This window comes from Salvelinus fontinalis, chromosome 32, assembly GCF_029448725.1.
Source record: "Salvelinus fontinalis isolate EN_2023a chromosome 32, ASM2944872v1, whole genome shotgun sequence".
Classification (NCBI taxonomy): Eukaryota; Metazoa; Chordata; class Actinopteri; order Salmoniformes; family Salmonidae; genus Salvelinus; species Salvelinus fontinalis.
In genome coordinates this window covers 32,045,704-32,063,397 of record NC_074696.1, presented here as the reverse complement: position 1 = coordinate 32,063,397, position 17,694 = coordinate 32,045,704, and the positions used below count along the sequence as shown (strand labels likewise).

General features: G+C 40.3%; 2 protein-coding genes and 1 pseudogene across 2 annotated transcripts; 2 read left to right on the top strand and 1 right to left on the bottom strand.

Annotated features, from left to right (window-relative positions):
* The first annotated feature begins 19 nt into the window (after positions 1-19).
* LOC129831092 (thioredoxin-like protein 4A) lies at positions 20-4,803 on the top strand. Its single transcript, XM_055894124.1, has 4 exons — positions 20-141; positions 400-578; positions 2,788-2,891; positions 4,121-4,803. Exons 2-4 carry the CDS (start codon positions 426-428, stop codon positions 4,290-4,292), a joined length of 429 nt encoding a protein of 142 aa, XP_055750099.1. The 5' UTR covers positions 20-141; positions 400-425; the 3' UTR covers positions 4,293-4,803.
* An 8,864-nt stretch (positions 4,804-13,667) lies between these two features.
* On the top strand, positions 13,668-16,809 carry LOC129831091 (thioredoxin-like protein 4A; annotated as a pseudogene).
* LOC129831093 (heat shock factor-binding protein 1) lies at positions 15,959-17,353 on the bottom strand. The gene is made up of 4 exons (XM_055894125.1): positions 17,218-17,353; positions 16,798-16,937; positions 16,645-16,711; positions 15,959-16,324 (listed from the first exon to the last, which is right to left on the bottom strand). The coding sequence occupies exons 2-4, from the start codon at positions 16,840-16,842 to the stop codon at positions 16,230-16,232; spliced, it is 207 nt and encodes a 68-aa protein (XP_055750100.1). The 5' UTR covers positions 16,843-16,937; positions 17,218-17,353; the 3' UTR covers positions 15,959-16,229.
* Between the last annotated feature and the right edge of the window lie 341 nt (positions 17,354-17,694).

Sequence of the window (17,694 nt, the reverse complement as noted above, 5' to 3'; positions counted from 1 at the left end):
CGTCCGTTTTTATTGTCGCTTTATAAGTGACAGTGCGCGACCGTAAACAGACGACGTTTTCCTAGTCTTCGTCTTTTCACCACAGACCCAGGCTACCCGGTTGCTTCAGTTTAAGGCTTTGGAGTTTGAGAATTTCTTACGGTAAGTGTTTTTGAAACCTAAGCACATATATTTTCTATTCTTTAATATTAGTTGAGGTCTTTCAATTTTGACTTTCTGTAAATGTCCAAACCAGCCATGCTAACTTAGCTAGTTAGTAGCTGGGCTTCTGATTTATATCGAAAGACACGGGGTTTCTGCTGTTCCGAGATAGTAACAAAATTTAGCTCAGAAAAACAGTTGTAACAAGTTACAAACAAATGTGACTTCCAAAATTTAATCTTATTATACTTTCCCAAGATACGTGTTGACACTGCAGCATCAAGATGTCGTACATGCTACCCCATCTCCACAACGGCTGGCAGGTCGACCAAGCCATTCTATCCGAGGAGGACAGAGCCCTGGTCATTAGGTTTGGACACGATTGGGACCCAACATGTATGAAAATGGACGAAGTATTGTACAGTATAGCTGAAAAGGTAAGATGTATGTTATTATACCATTGTTGCTGTTTGTATTAAAGATTTGTGAATAGGGCTGTTGCGTGACCGTATTATCGCGACACCGGCAATCAAATTTCACGTGACCATTTAGTCACGGTAATTAGGCTTCTCCAAGATCTGATGCTGCTGATGGTCATTAGTAGCCTTCCAAACTTGCCAACTGCTTGGTATTCAAGTACTATTGTCCCTCTAATCACTCTGACAATGTAATTGAAAATCTAATCAAACAAGTAATGAGAGCACATGATGCACAACATTTCTATAGGCTATGCAATTGCACAAGAAAACGGCTGCTGGCCTCTTAAAAAGAGGCGCACATCAGCTTTCTATAGGCTTACTATATTTATTGCTCAACTTTCCAAATATTAAGCACATTGCTTGTATTTACAACAGGAGTATAGCCTACCTGGCTAGCATGAAAATGAACTACGGGAAAAGCGTCCTCAATTTGCTATTTAAGTGCATAGATGTTTTGAGACGGGTGCATGATAATGGTCATTTCTAAATGCAAAAAATTTCACCCATTATTTAGTATATGTAAAGACAAGATTAAATCAAGAATAGTCTGTGACAATATTAGCATATCACTTGTGAATTATATATTTTCACTTGTGAATGATGCCCAGTGTAAGGCAACAAACAATGCATTTTTGGGGGGCGACTTTCTCGAATCGGTCGCACACCTCATGTAGCCTAGCCCATAGGGCTATATGTTTTGATAAGGTTTGTATCACAACTAAAGTGGCCAAATAACTTCTTAAAATGAAGTGCGTGAACCCGCTTTACAAGGGGTGTAGAGCCTAACTGGCATAAATAAGCGCCGCGTGAGTTTCAAGTTTGGGGAAGATCATTTTCACCGTAGAAATGCACCTTTTATAATAAAAGCAATACATGCATAATCAGTTTTGCGGTCACTTTTTTTAATGTTTTCCCGCTAATGGAACATTTGTGCTTATAGCCTACTGTCATGTGAGCATTGCTGAGCTTATAATGTGAAGAAATAGCCTAGTAGTTTATGAACATTTTAAGCTAAACGTTCTGATCTGTTGCATCAGCCACATTTGCGTAAAAAATATTTTTTGTATTAAAAGTATTAATTTGGGATCTATTGCATCCCACAACTGTCCCAGACTATGTTTGGAATATTTATTTTTAGCATAGAATAGGTCTACTTATGTACTCTTGGGGATAGTAGATTGACATAGGCTAGTGCTTTTGCTGTTAGGCCTACTCATCTTGTTGGCTGACAAACTAAATGTGGACAGTTCTTCCAATATTTTCAATATGCAGTTCAGAACTGGATAAGGACAAGCACAGTTGCATTACTGACGTGTTACTGTCATCACTTATAGCCTGTGAGAAATACCCAATCATGTGATGGAGAGTCATGAGTGAGGGGTGTGTTGGAAATTTGAAATTTTAGGCATTATCAAGTGCTTGTCAAATTGTGAATGAGACTGATGAAGTGTACAGCCTACGCAACAACAAAAAAACAAAGCAGAGCTCATGCCTTTTCAAGTGACTTTTTTTTCAAATCATCATTAGTCACATCATGCAGCCTTACAATGTATTAAAAATCAAAACATATAGCCCAACATTTGTAAAACAACTAAAGTTACATTAATAACTAAATTAAGCATATAGGAGTACCTATTTTGTTAACCGCTCAACACAGAATAGCTGCTTGTGGCACTCTATTTTATTCAGCTTTGTTCAATTGTATTCTTCATACTATAAAATAATGGTACGGTATTATAAGCAAATCTTGTCTGTTAAATTAACTAGTGTAGCCCACAGCCATTTGGCATAGCCAGATCAGGACCTAACATAAAGACAAGTCTGAGTATGCTATTCTGTTCTTCTGAAATAGACTGTTTTCTTCATATCATGCTTCTTTAGATCTGTCTAAAATAAATTATGGATTTATTGTGAAGGTGTAGGCTATATTACACAGATGTATTATATGTTTTATATTGTAGATGTTCCAAAGGTCTGCATCAGTTGCTTGTGGAAATCAGGAGATGCTAAATGTTTGTTAATTAATGGTCAATTACCGTGAGACAGACAGGTAGTTGCTTGACAATCTCCAGCTGACAATTTCGTGACCGCCACAGTTCTATTTGTGGAGACATTTCATTGAACGTTGTGATTTTTACTGTACAAACATCACTATTCTTCCCTACAGGTGAAGAACTTTGCAGTCATCTATTTGGTGGACATCACAGAGGTGCCGGACTTCAACAAGATGTACGAGTTGTATGATCCTTGCACCGTCATGTTCTTCTTCAGGTGAGTTTCAAGTTGTCATCATGTCTGACCTAGCCCTGCAAACCAATCTATTTTTTACTTACTAAATTGTTTTAGCAGCATGTGTCCTGTGTTGGATGGTATTTTTAATCAGTAGACATTTCTGATGGAAAGCTCATTGTTTGCATCGCCAAGCAGTGCCCAAGAAAGTATTAAATCCAACCTATTTTCAGAAGCATTCCACAACTGTGCCAAAGATTATTTTTTTTAACTAACCCAAGATAGACCACAGCCTGTCATTTCCAATGGGAACAAATGCGTCATAGTGGGTAGAAGGTGGGGTAAGGGGCAGAGCCAAGCACCAGCTAGCGAGATCCTATTGGCACATTCTAGCATGTATTTGCATGTTTCCGGTAGGGAACGCCTACCCTGAAGTGCGCGTGTGCAATAACTCAATTTGCCCTTGCACTCCTAAACAACACAATTTTTTAAAACTTTGGCAATTGGTAAAGTCTACCAAATGTAGTCCACTCTGTTTCTAACATTCTAGTTTTGGGAACCAAATACTGTTTGAGCTCAAATGTTTCATCAATTAAAGAATTTGCAGAATGTCTGCCAAAATCCATCTCATTCCATCTTCTATTGCCAGTCACAGTGCTTCCTCTCATTACCGTATTTGGTAGTGAATGGAAATGGCAACCAGATGCTTCATATTTATACATCTGGTGAAATATCTGGCTCATTGTTCCGTCTGTGACTGCACACGGATGGCATGCTTTCGCCTTTAGACATGTAAACAGACTGTTTGCAGTCATGCCACTTCCTGTCTGTGGTTCACATGCAGTAGCCACACAAAATGGGCACAGTGCTGCCACGTACTGGTCAACAAAATAACATCAATGTATATTGCAGCTAAATTTGAGTGGGTGGTGGTAGCATCAAAGAATTTGATTTAATACTTTCTTGGGCACTGCTTGGCAATACTATTGACGTTTCCATCAAAACCATCTACCAATTATGAATACCATCCAACACGGGACACATGCTGCTAAACAGGTACAACAAAGGGTCGGGTGAAATTTCGCAAGCTGTTGCTATGGATTGCCCTTAGACCCGGCTTATTAATACATTAAATTATTACTAAAGTTGTCTAAATCAGGGCTAAGGGATGCTCAACAACTGCCCCATGCTACTTCAGTTGACTGAGCACTCCCCTCTTTTAGTCTGCATGACTCTGTGAAACATATTCCTTTTCCTCTGTACTCTTCCAGGAACAAGCACATCATGATAGATCTGGGGACAGGTAACAACAACAAGATCAACTGGACCATGGAGGACAAGCAGGAGATGATTGACATTGTGGAGACCGTTTACCGAGGGGCGAGAAAAGGACGAGGTCTGGTTGTATCTCCTAAGGACTACTCCACAAAATACAGATACTGATTGGTTCTTCCCTTTCCATTGCTTTGTGTGAAGCCCAATGGGAGCAAATCTGTCCTTTCATTATGAGACTTTCTAGACAGCTGGACTACAAAAAGGCTCAGATCGAAGTGTCCTGCTCTTCTTTTTTTCATGTTACAGCCATGTCATATTTTTTCAACAGCAGTTATGAAAACCACCATTTAGTTCTTTGATTTAATAAATGTCATGTTCATATTTTATGTTATCACTTCATAGGCCAGTTTCCTATAATAAGGCTAGTCCTTTATTAAAAATAATTATCAATGAAAAATCTCCATTGAAAGTATATATTTTTTCTTCAAGACAGGGCATCACCCACCACCCCTCTGAGCTGCAGGCAGTTTGCATGTTTAAAACATACACTTAATTTTTGGAAAACTGGATGTTTTACCTGATGAGGCATGTCTTACCTTGCTTCAAAGTAGCCTTGCCAAAATCTGACCATAGATTCATTTATGGAATTATTTTATAAAGGCTTACTCATTGAAACCAGCATTTCTCTCCTGTTATTTTGATTTTTATATGAACTTTATTTCGTTGTCCACAAACTAAAAGCACAATCCTAGTCATATTAGCAACCCTTATCCTAGTTGTTGCATCTTCATATTTCCCCTCTTTCTACATTTCTAACAGTGATTTTCATCTGTCACATAAACCGCTTGCATCAGGTTCGCTTTTAGAACAGTGTTTTCCCGCAAATTGCATTTTGGCAAATGTGAAATGATTGTGCTGCGTTATTGCAGTAGCTGTATGTTCAGTAATATAGCCTGTGGCTGTGAGACGATAGGATTCCTATTGTTGCTAGGCCTGTAACACCTTGCCCAAACTGCCATCGTGCGCTATCGTGCATAAATTTATTTTGCCCCCCCCCCCCCCCCCCCCCCCCCCCCCCCAAACACGACACGCAGGTTAAAATATCAAAACAAACTCTGAACCAATGACATTCATTTGGGGACAGGTCGAAAAGCATTAAACATGTATGGTATTTTAGCTAGTTAGCTTGCACTTGCTAGCTAACGTTAATTTGTCCTGTTTAGCTAGCTTGCTGTTGCTAGCTAATTTGTCCTGGGATATAAACCTTGAGTTGTTATTTTACCTGAAATGGACAAGGATCTCTACTCCGACAATTAATCCACATATAAAACGGCCAACCGAATCGTTTCTAGTCACCTCTCCTCCTTCCAGGCTTTTTCATAATTTAAATTATATGGTGATCGCATCTAAACTTTCATTGTATTACCACGACTACTGGCAAAACAGTTTTCGTCTTTCTATCACCCACGTGGGTATAACCAATGGGGAGTTGGCACGTGGGTACCTGCTTCTATAAACCAATAAGGAGATGGGAGAGGCAGGACTTGCAGCACGATCTGCGTCAGAAATAGGAACGACATCTATTTTAGCCCTTGGTGTCGCAGACGCTTGTTGGCGTGCGCAAGCAGTGTGGGTGCAATAATTGAATAACATGGGTTTCTAAATTTATTTTGCGACGTGTCTGGTCAGCATGTAACAGTCATGGAATTTTGGATGATGGTAATTGGCAAGCCAAATGACCACGGTCACCGTAATACCCATTTGAATAACAAAACAATATATTGATGTACATCTTCTCCTGACTGCATGTGCTGCCAATAAAATATAATGAATAGAACTGCCGTCCGCATTCATGTCGATAGGCAGGTTTCCATTGACTCAGGTTTATTCAACAAAAGCAATGCTGCAGAAACAAAAATTGTTACGTGTAATGGGAACAGCAGTTCTTTTCAAATAAATGATTGCTGGATAATGTTGAATGTACGCGAGGCACTTAATGTCATGGCCCCAGTTGCATTTGCAAACTTACTTTTTCTGTACGAAATCCATAGCCTATATGTTAACAGGGTGACTGTGAGCTAAATAACCAGATGGAAGTAAAAACATGACTTAGGCATAAATAAATCAAATATATGGTTGCAGTCCTCATAGATTGAATTGTATTGATTCAGATCCAATGACTTACCTCCCGTAGGGTGGGGTGCCGCCATGTCCATTCTAAATGCCTACTGCTTGTGAAGTTTTTTTTTTTTTTTTTTCCATAAACATTTATATTTGCAGTTCAAGAAAGCCTTAATTGCTTCACCTTGCTTTTCTGCTTGAGTGGATGCAATTTTCACCATCCAATTATTTAAGATCTACAGGAGAGCAGATTTCCCCGTGGCGATTTGTTGGCACATGATAATTATGGCAAATGGCCCTATTAATCGATTATATCCATTCTGGCTTACACTGGATACCGGAGACATGAAACAGATACTGTATGCTGTCGCTAATTTATTAATGCAGAATGTGTCTAAAAGGGTAAAGGAAATACTTATCACTTCATTTTTATTTGACACTTAGGTTTTTGTGACGTTTTAATTTTTAGGTGTGATGTCATTGAGTCCTTTTTTTTTACGGTTACAATGATTTGATTTTATTGACGGTCTTTATTCTTAACCGTTTGTTACACAGTTATACGGTAATTGTGCCGGCCCTAATTGTTGCACTCCTCAATTAAGCTCTAAATGAAATGTTGCATGAATAGTATTTACAGGGTTCATACGGTCATGAAAATCCTTGTTTTCCAGACCTGGAAAAGTAATGGAGGGTGCTCAATCATAGTGTCGAGGTGCAACCTAAAAATGTTAGAAGTCATTGGAAAGGAAAAGGCGCAACTCTCTCTACATTAAAAATGTGTCGTTTTATTAAGCCATTTTAAAAGATTGACGTTTGGCATTCAATAGCCTTAAGAATAATTTCATTAAAGGACACCTGTGCTTCACTATGGAACTTGATGAGAGAGGAATAGACTTCCTGGATGTATGCATCACCAAAACAGGTACCTTCCTCTCATCTATTCAGAAAGAACACTGACAGAAACAATTTCCTCCACACTCAGAACTGATGTTCCTAGAGCACAACTACTGAGTAAGCCCTAGCGATAGACATTCCATCCAACTGGTCACCACCTACACTAAAGCCCAGAACTACTAGGCATCACAAAAAAACATTGGCATATTTTACACTCAAATTCAGCTCTAGGTAATTAATTTCAACAGCCTCCTGCGGCCGCTTACCATAGAGCTAAAAATATTAAATACAAAGTTGGCCGATCCGCAGTCAGCCAAAGCGCAAACAAGACCAGTCTCCTCATTATTCCCCCTTGCAACTACATGTGACAATTGTATGCAATGCCAGTACACCAAACGTATACAAGTTAATCGGACTCCAGATTGGGCCGAGACATAAAAATCAAAAGTGCCATCAATTTCAATTCTCGCAATGTGATCTATGTGATTCATTGCCAGTGTGAGCAATCGAAGTGTCGGCCATTCGATGTGCTGACCCGAACAGCCCAGGGGCCCTCCATTTCAAAGAGCGAGGGCACTTGTTTTGTGAGTTATTTTATTTTGGAAAGGCCCAGAGAGACTTTCTGGATCCATTCCTTCGATATTTTAGTTCCCAGAGGTTTTAACCTCGAAGAACTATAGTATGCTTTTGTGAAGGGCCCATCCGTTTGTTGGTCCAGTGCCACACACGGAGGGAGCTTACTAGTGCACTAACTAAACCAGTTAGACCTATTTGCCTGATCTTTTGATATTTGTTGCTATCTGTAGTTTTGCTTAGCACTGTTTATTTTTTCAATACCCAACATATTCAAGGTGTATTATATAGTAATGGTTGTATATCAATTACACCTACTGTAGTTGAAAAAAGCTTGCCCAGTTTTCCAATTGCTTTTTACTGGTTCCACTTCTGTATTTCATCACTAGGTGGAGACATTGACCATAGTACCCCACACCCTGAGTACCGACGTGAATGGTCTACCACACCGTCTCTCAGCACCATCAGCTGAAGAGTTGTCTCCCTAATTGTCTTCCCCATGTCCATTCCCTCTATGATTATTCTGAAGGCCGAAACGGCTAAATGGAGAAATCTGGAAATTGATGAAGGAACGAGATTATTATCTAAAAATAGCCCTAAGATCCAAATTAGAGCATGACAGACGTAGGTTTACTATGTTGAGAAATAAGGTGATGAAAGAAATCAGACAGGCCAAGGCAAACTTTTTTTATTAACATAATTGGTGAAGCAAAGGGAAATTCTAAACTGATCTGGGAGAATCTAAAAAAGTTAACAGGGAAAGACCATAGTAACACTGCAAAAAGACTAGAAAACATGGTGAATAACAATCTAACACAGGATGCAGTCGAAATAGCAATAGCCTTCAATTCCTACTTTATTGACTCTGTCAGGGTACTGACACAAAACCCTTCCACTGGTTTCTTGGGCTCAGTGCTAGTAAATGATGCTCAACCTGTCTTCATCATAAGGGAGGTTTCTGAGTCAAAGGTGGACAAGGTGATTAGCTCACTAAAGAACTCTAAAGCCAAAGATGTGTTTGGGATGGACTCTACCTTTCTTAAAAACTACAAAGAGTCACTCATTGGCCCCATTACTAAGGTCACCAACACATCTATTGGTCTCGGGGTGTTTCCAAGGGTATGGAAGTCGGCCATAATAACGGCCATCTTTAAATCAGGCGACCCTGCTGACGTGAGTAACTACAGGCCCATTAGTATACTACCTGTGGTGTCAAAGGTTGTTGAAAAGTGTGTAGCAGAACAACTGATTGCCCACCTCAACAACAGCCCCTTCACATTACATTCCATGCAGTTTGGCTTCAGAGCGAAACACTCCACAGAAACGGCCAACTGCTTTCTTCTGGAAAATGTGAAGTCCAAGATGGACAAAGGGGGCGTTGTTGGGGCTGTGTTTCTGGACCTAAGGAAGGCTTTTGATACTGTTAACCATGAGATTCTCATCACAAAATTGTCCGAGTTCAACTTTTCCCCCGATGCCTTGAGATGGATGAAATCATACCTTGAAGGCAGAACTCAGTGTGTCAGAGTGAGCAATGAGCTGTCGCCCACTCTTAGCTATGATGTGGGCGTGCCCCAAGGGTCAATACTGGGGCCCCTCCTGTTCAGCCGGTACATTAATGATCTGCCTTCTGTCTGTACTGGGTCTGAAGTTCAAATGTATGCAGATGATACAGTGATATATGTGCATGCAAAGAGCAAACAACAAGCTGCACAAGAACTCACTACTGTAATGGTCCAGGTTACAAAGTGGCTCAGTGACTCGTGTTTGCATCTCAATGTGAAAAAAACTGTTTGCATGTTCTTCACAAAGAGGGCAACAGATGCTACTGAGCCAGATGTCTATGTGTCAGGGGAGAAGCTCCAGGTGGTATCTGATTTTAAGTACCTTGGCATCATACTTGATTCCAACCTCTCTTTTAAAAAGCATGTGAAAAGGGTAATTCAAATAACCAAATTCAACCTAGCTAATTTCCGATTTATACGAAATTGTTTGACTACAGAGGTAGCAAAACTGTACTTCAAATCTATGATACTCCCCCACTTAACATACTGCTTGACTAGTTGGGCCCAAGCTTGCTGTACAACAGTAAGACCTATTCAGTCTGTCTACAAACAGGCTCTCAAAGTGCTTGATAGGAAGCCCAATAGCCATCATCACTGTCACATCCTCAGAAAGCATGAGCTCCTGAGTTGGGAAAATCTTGTGCAATACACCGACGCATGTCTTGTATTCAAGATCCTAAATGGCTTGGCTCCCCCTCCACTCAGTATTTTTGTTAAACAGAAAACCCAAACATATGGCAGCAGATCTACAAGGTCTGCCATGAGAGGTGACTGTATAGTTCCCCTAAGGAAAAGCACCTTTAGTAAATCCGCTTTCTCTGTGAGAGCTTCCCATGTCTGGAATACACTGCCATCAGACACACATAACTGCACCACATATCACACTTTCACAAAATGCTTGAAGACATGGCTAAAGGTCAATCAGATTTGTGAAAATGGTCCCTAGCTGTGTGTTGCCGCTTTCCATGTCTGTTGTCTGTAACTTGTGAGGTGTGGAAACACTTCGTTGCTTTTATGAATTTTGTCTTACTGCTTTTTGTTCTATGTTGCTCTGTCTGTATGCTACGTCTTGCTTGTCCTATGTTGCTATGTCTTGTTCTATGTTGCTATTGTCTATATTGTAATTGTTATTAATAACCTGCCCAGGGACTGCGGTTGAAAATTAGCCGGCTGGCTAAAACCGGCACTTTTACTGAAACGTTGATTAATGTGCACTGTCCCTGTAAAAATAAACTCAAACTCAACTCAATGTTTTTAAACTTGCTTAATAAAACTAAGAATGTTAAATGGTGAGCGAGCATTGTGCCTTTTCCCATGATAATTTCTATTAATGCAATTTATTGAGGCACAGTTATTTATTTTTATCAAATAATCAGCATATCATCTAGGATCGGTATGACACTTAAAGTGTTTGCAAGCATCACCTGCGTGTGTGCGAGACGAGTGGGCCGTTGCTCATGGAGAGAGAGGCAGTCGGACATTGCAGTAGCAGGTAGACCTAGTTTATACAATATGATAGAGAATAGACTAACTAGGTAGCCAATTCAAAACATATATTGTACTCTCTAGTTTGTTTAGCGATTGGTAGCATGTATTCATGTTTTCGTCATGTCCCAAAAAACGTTCCACTGACACTCGCCAATAAGGCCATACAAATTTGATTAAATTAATCAAATGAATCCTTCAAAAAAGTTAAACGATTCTTCTTTTAACGAAACGAATGATTCACTTCGCCATTATTTTAGTTGGGATCCAGTTCAAATCGTGGTGAATAGAATAATGTGAATCATTAACATTTAATTTGAGGAAAAACGATTAGATGTAGCCTTTCTTTTGGATAATGTGGCTTCAGCACTTGATTTGTAGATGCCTCCAATTTATTTGGGCATTCAATGTATGGGACATTGCTACTCAATAGATGATAGTCAGGCTCCAAAGTAAACACTTCTAAGGTAGCTAAAATTAATAATTGAAAAAGGAGAGCCGCACACTAGCTCAGATGCAATAATTGAACGTTTTGACAGCCAAACTGTCTTCATCAGGGTACAGGCTAAGATAAATATGACTAAACTAGAAAAGGTACATTTCCTGAAGAAATACTAACATTCACCTTTGCTTTCCTCACCCTTGTTATGTTGCGTTTTGTTTCTTTGTTTTTGTCGAGTCATTTTGTAAAATTATTTTTGTGGAAAAAACAACCTCCCCTGGTGTTTTGAACTTTATTTTAATATGCTAATTTCTCTCTATTGATTTGTTTATTTCTGTTCTTTTTTCTACTTCTTCCTGTGTCACTTGATTGTCAGTACATACGAAAACTAACGTTATACATGTTGGGTTTTATTCGGGTTCAGTCCTTGCGAAGCAAAACATTTATTTAGACCTGAAGGTTTGAGCCTACAAATGCGTTGTTGCTGAATTGTGCAGAATAATTTATTTCTTATGAATTAATATTTCACTGCTGTAACTTATATTTAAGAGAATTATCTGTGAGTTAGGTGGTCTCTAACCAAACTGCGCTATTGTAAAAAAGACTGACGCATACTTTTTTGTATGTTTAGTCAGCTAGCGGTATGCTCGTTTTGTCGCTTTTTAGTGACGTAATGCGCAAGCGTAAACAACAGAAGTGGTTTTTATTTCCTTCATCTTTTCACACACAACGGATAAAAGATAGCTTGGGTCTATTCAGTACTAACAGTTTGGTTTAGTTAAGGCTTTGGCGCTTAATAGAATTTCGTTCGGTAAGCGTTTAAAAACATATATACACTGCTCAAAAAAATAAAGGGAACACTAAAATAACACATCCTAGATCTGAATGAATGAAATATTCTCATTAAATACTTTTTCTTTACATAGTTGAATGTTCTGACAACAAAATCACACAATTATCAATGGAAATCAAATTGATCAACCCATGGAGGTCTGGATTTGGAGTCACACTCAAAATTCAAGTGGAAAACCACACTACAGGCTGATCCAACTTTGATGTAATGTCCTTAAAACAAGTCAAAATGAGGCTCAGTAGTGTGTGTGGCCTCCACGTGCCTGTATGACCTCCCTACAACGCCTGGGCATGCTCCTGATGAAGTGGCGGATGGTCTCCTGAGGGATCTCCTCCCAGACCTGGACTAAAGCATCCGCCAACTCCTGGACAGTCTGTGGTGCAACGTGGCGTTGGTGGATGAAGCGAGACATGATGTCCCAGATGTGCTCAATTGGATTCAGGTCTGGGGAACGGGCGGGCCAGTCCATAGCATCAATGCCTTCCTCTTGCAGGAACTGCTGACACACTCCAGCCACATGAGGTCTAGCATTGTCTTGCATAAGGATGAACCCAGGGCCAACCGCACCAGCATATGGTCTCACAAGGGGTCTGGGGATCTCATCTCGGTACCTAATGGCAGTCAGGCTACCTCTGGCGAGCACATGGAGGGCTGTGCGGCCCCCCAAAGAAAATAATTGCCACCCCACACCATGACTGACCCACCGCCAAACCAGTCATGCTGGAGGATGTTGGAGGCAGCAGAACGTTCTCCACCGCGTCTCCAGACTCTGTCACGTCTGTCACATGTGCTCAGTGTGAACTTGCTTTCATCTGTGAAGAGCACAGGGCGCCAGTGGCGAATTTGCCAATCTTGGTGTTCTCTGGCAAATGCCAAACGTCCTGCACGGTGTTGGGCTGTAAGCACAACCCCCACCTGTGGACGTCGGGCCCTCATACCACCCTCATGGAGTCTGTTTCTGACCGTTTGAGCAGACACATGCACATTTATGGCCTGCTGGAGGTCATTTTGCAGGGCTCTGGCAGTGCTCCTCCTTGCACAAAGGCGGAGGTAGCGGTCCTGCTGCTGGGTTGTTGCCCTCCTCCACGTCTCCTGATGTACTGGCCTGTCTCCTGGTAGCGCCTCCATGCTCTGGACACTACGCTGACAGACACAGCAAACCTTCTTGCCACAGCTCGCATTGATGTGCCTTCCTGGATGAGCTGCACTACCTGAGCCACTTGTGTGGGTTGTAGACTCCGTCTCGTGCTACCACTAGAGTGAAAGCACCGCCAGCATTCAAAAGTGACCAAAACATCAGCCAGGAAGCATAGGAACTGAGAAGTGGTCTGTGGTCACCACCTGCAGAACCACTCCTTTATTGGGGGTGTCTTGCTAATTGCCTATAATTTCCACCTGTTGTCTATTCCATTTGCACAACAGCATGTGAAATGTGTTGTCAATCAGTGTTGCTTCCTAAGTGGACAGTTTGATTTCACAGAAGTGTGATTGACTTGGAGTTACATTGTGTTGTTTAAGTGTTCCCTTTATTTTTTTGAGCAGTGTGTGTGTGTGTGTGTATATATATATATATATATATATATATATATATATATATATATATATATATAGTATAACGACCCTGGGCTTATAAGCGCGGAAATCGACTCTGCCGCACGAGCATGCTTTTGCGGCACAGTCGATAGCGCGCTGGACTTCGGCTAGAAGGTTGAGGGTTCGAGACAATTTATATGAGTCCATTCATCCAGGATGTATCACAACCGGCCGTGATTGGAAGTCCCATAGACGGTGCACAATTGGCCCAGCGTCGTCCGGGTTTGGCCGTCATTGTAAATAATAATTAGTTATTTACTGACTTGCCTAGTTAAATAAAAATGTTAACTCTCACTTTCTAGCAAATCCCAAGCCAGCCATGCTAGTTAACGTTTGCTAGCTAGTTAAGCCATGTTTCTAGCTAGCTAGCGAGGCTTCCAATAATTTTTCATTTTCAATATCTTAGTTAATATCTAAAGAAAGTGGTCTTCTGTTAGCGGCATTTGTTACTTTTTTTTTAGAACAACGTTGTGCACAGTATATGTAGCTTAGGTCAGTAAACATTTTTGTCAAGATCCAGCCCAGATATCAAGTATTTCGCTATAATGTTAGCTAGCTAGCTAACCAAACGTATTACTCGCCCAGGATACGTGTTGACACTGCAGCATCAAGATGTCGTACATGCTGCCGCATCTCCACAACGGCTGGCAGGTCGACCAAGCCATTCTATCCGAGGAGGACAGAGTCCTGGTTATTAGGTTTGGCAACGATTGGGACCCAACATGTATGAAAATGGACGAAGTATTGTACAGCGTAGCTGAAAAGGTAATATGTATTTTACTGTACCATTGTTGATGTTTGGATTTCACATTTGTGAAGACATTTAATTGAACGTTGCTATTTTTACTGTACAAACATCACTATTCTTCCCTACAGGTGAAGAACTTTGCAGTCATCTATTTGGTGGACATCACAGAGGTGCCGGACTTCAACAAGATGTACGAGTTGTATGATCCTTGCATTTATGTTCTTCTTCAGGTGAGTTTCACGTTGTCATCACGTTCCACCTCCATTTCAAACCAATCGCTAGTTTTGATGCAAACATTTACCAGGTTCCAAAAATGGGTTTAGTAAACACAGACCATGCTGGCCGTGACCTGGAGACCAATGAGGCGGCGCACAATTGGGTTAGGGAGGAGGGTTTGGCTGGCTGGGATTTCCTTGTCCCATTACTACGTTGCGTATGTGCACTTTCATTGCTCTGCTGTGTCCATCTTGTTAGCTGTCACTCAAATGACGAGGGACTGAAGCTCATTGGCTAGAACTCAAATTGCTAGGGGGCTGGCCCACGTGGGGTAAAATGTAGGTGGAAATGGCGCAGCACAACGTTGCTTTCAAACTAGGGATTTCGTAGCTAATTGAGGTAAAAACAGGAATTCTGCTCCTAGATTATACAGTATGGGAAAAGTACAAAAACGTATCCACTCACTACTGTAAGTCGCTCTGGATGAGTGTCTGCTAAATGACTAAAATGTAAAAATCTAATGCATGTATGAGCTACACATTGACACATCCAGCCCAAATCGGGAGGTTTAAAAAATACTAGTCGCCCAGGTTCCTGATCATGTCTTTAATACAAGAGCTCCAAGCTGCTTCAGTGGACAGCCTGCTCCCATCTTTGCTGCCCTCTTTTTGTGAAAACTGAAATATTCCTTCTGTACTCTTCCAGGAACAAGCACATCATGATAGATCTGGGGACAGGTAACAACAACAAGATCAAAGATCAACTGGACCATGGAGGACAAGCAGGAGATGATTGACATTGTGGAGACCGTTTACCGAGGGGCGAGAAAAGGACGAGGTCTGGTTGTATCTCCTAAGGACTACTCCACATAATACAGATACTGATTGGTTCTTCCCTTTCCATTGCTTTGTGTGAAGCCCAATGGGAGCAAATCTGTCCTTTCATCATGAGACTTTCTAGACAGCTGGACTACAAAAAGGCTCAGATCGAGGTGTCCTGCTCTCTTTTATGTTATAGCCAAGCCATCTTTTTTCAACAGCAGTTATAAAAACCATCATTTGGTTTCTTTGATTTAATAAATGTTATGCTCATATTTTATATTGCCATTTAGTTATCAATTCACAGCCTGTATTCTTGGACCCAGATTGATTATTAAGTCGAGGACTAGCTTCTTTTTGGTCAATAAGGAATCTCCACTGAAAGTGTGTTTTTAGTGTAGGACTAGGCTTAATCTGGGTCTGAAAAATTGGCCCATATGTTTAATCTGTATGTATATGTGATTTGTTTCTTCTGAAATGATATGGGTAGTGCTGTGATGACAGGAAGATGGAGGAAAGACTTGGAATTATTCAACCCCATCGTATTGTTTATGAACAGTTGAATAAACATTTTGTTTTATTATAGAAAAAAACGATGTATTGTGTTTACATGGTAAAATCCCCCACAAATGACATCCCGTTAAATGAGAAAGCAAATGCCATAGGCTGTTAGATAACAATAGATCAGTAATAACCTGCCTATGTGTGGCCTTTTGTCATGCCACATCTGTCTTTAGTGGATCCTCAGAAATCAAGTGAAGTTAGCTGATCTGATATGTGTTAACCTGATGGCTTGGTCACTTAGAAGTCTGCTGCTCATCCATACCAGCCTGGGTCATGAGGTCGGCAACATTCTTCTCCAGGTCATCAATTCGAGTCCCCATGTCATCCAGTGGGTTGGTTAAGGGCAGTCTTGCAATATATGTAGTTATTATTATACACTGTGTCTAGGTTGTACATTAAACATTTCTTTATAGAGAAAATAAATTAAATTCATATTTTATTCTAAAATTCACTAGATTAGGAATTTCATATAAAGCCTTGTTTTAATCTGATTTTTAAAAAAATAGCTGCAATTTTGAGATTCGGTCTTGCTTGAATATGTATGATTTCTGTTTATAATCTCAACTGGTAGCTTTTAGATACCGTTCTTCAATAGCAGCTAGTCATTCAATAAGACGTTTGCTAGTAGTAGGTTGTGATAAAGGATATTTTTTGAAACAATCTGGTCAGACATGCTTTGAAATTTACTGTGAAGATTCTGCATAGTCGCTTCCACCTGTGGGAGAGAACACAAACTATCATTTCTCAGATACCAATGTTACCACCGGTGTAAGAAAAAAGCTATACAGAAAATAAACGTACAATTTCTGTCAATTCTTTTGCGGCTTTTGAGTTTGATTCCGTCATCCTGATTCAGCTGTCGTTTCAAAATCAATGGGATTTGTCTTTGAAGCTAGCTGTGCGTCCCTGTCGCTGCGGGTCGTTCTTGGCAACAGTTTCAACTGAAATGCACAAGTGGGTGTGAAACAATACTTTCGGAGAACTTTACTAAAGAGTGTGTGTAGCCTCCATAAAAACTATAGTGTGTACATTTTTCATAAATCATTAAGTAGGCTAACAATCAGATCAATCGGATGTTTTTAGATTAAAGACATGTATAATTCAGAAACTTTAATAAAGCATTGTGTAATCCTAATCGGCGTGGTTAAATAGCACAGAATGGTAGTCAAACTGAAACTAAGTTTTATGAGAATGGACTACAGAACGGTAGGCTGAACTTACTGTTTCACGACATGCCTGCTACTGTTTGTATCGTTTAAAACACCAATTAGTTTCTGTTGCTGAATTTTCTGACTTTTCCCGAGATGTTCTAGCTTTGAGCTGTAGGCGTTTCCCTCATGACACCCAGTTAACCCATGATGCACCTTTCTGTGTTGAACTAAGCTGAATAGGTATTTCAGATCCTTTGGGACTCTCCATGCCATTTCTTTATGTAAGAGACCATCCATTTAGAACGTTGTTTTGTGACCAACAGATTACAGTCATCACGATTATGTAACCTCGGCAAAATGTCTTAATCCGGACTCACTGCAATCATCCCCTATTCTCAGAATGCCAACTGTTCATCATGATAATGATGGAAGAAAATAAAAATACAAAAACACATATATAGCCCTATGTTCAATGTCTCAAAATAGGACAAGTACAATAGGATATACATAAATACACTAAGTGGTTGATGCCCCCTTTAAACTCGAT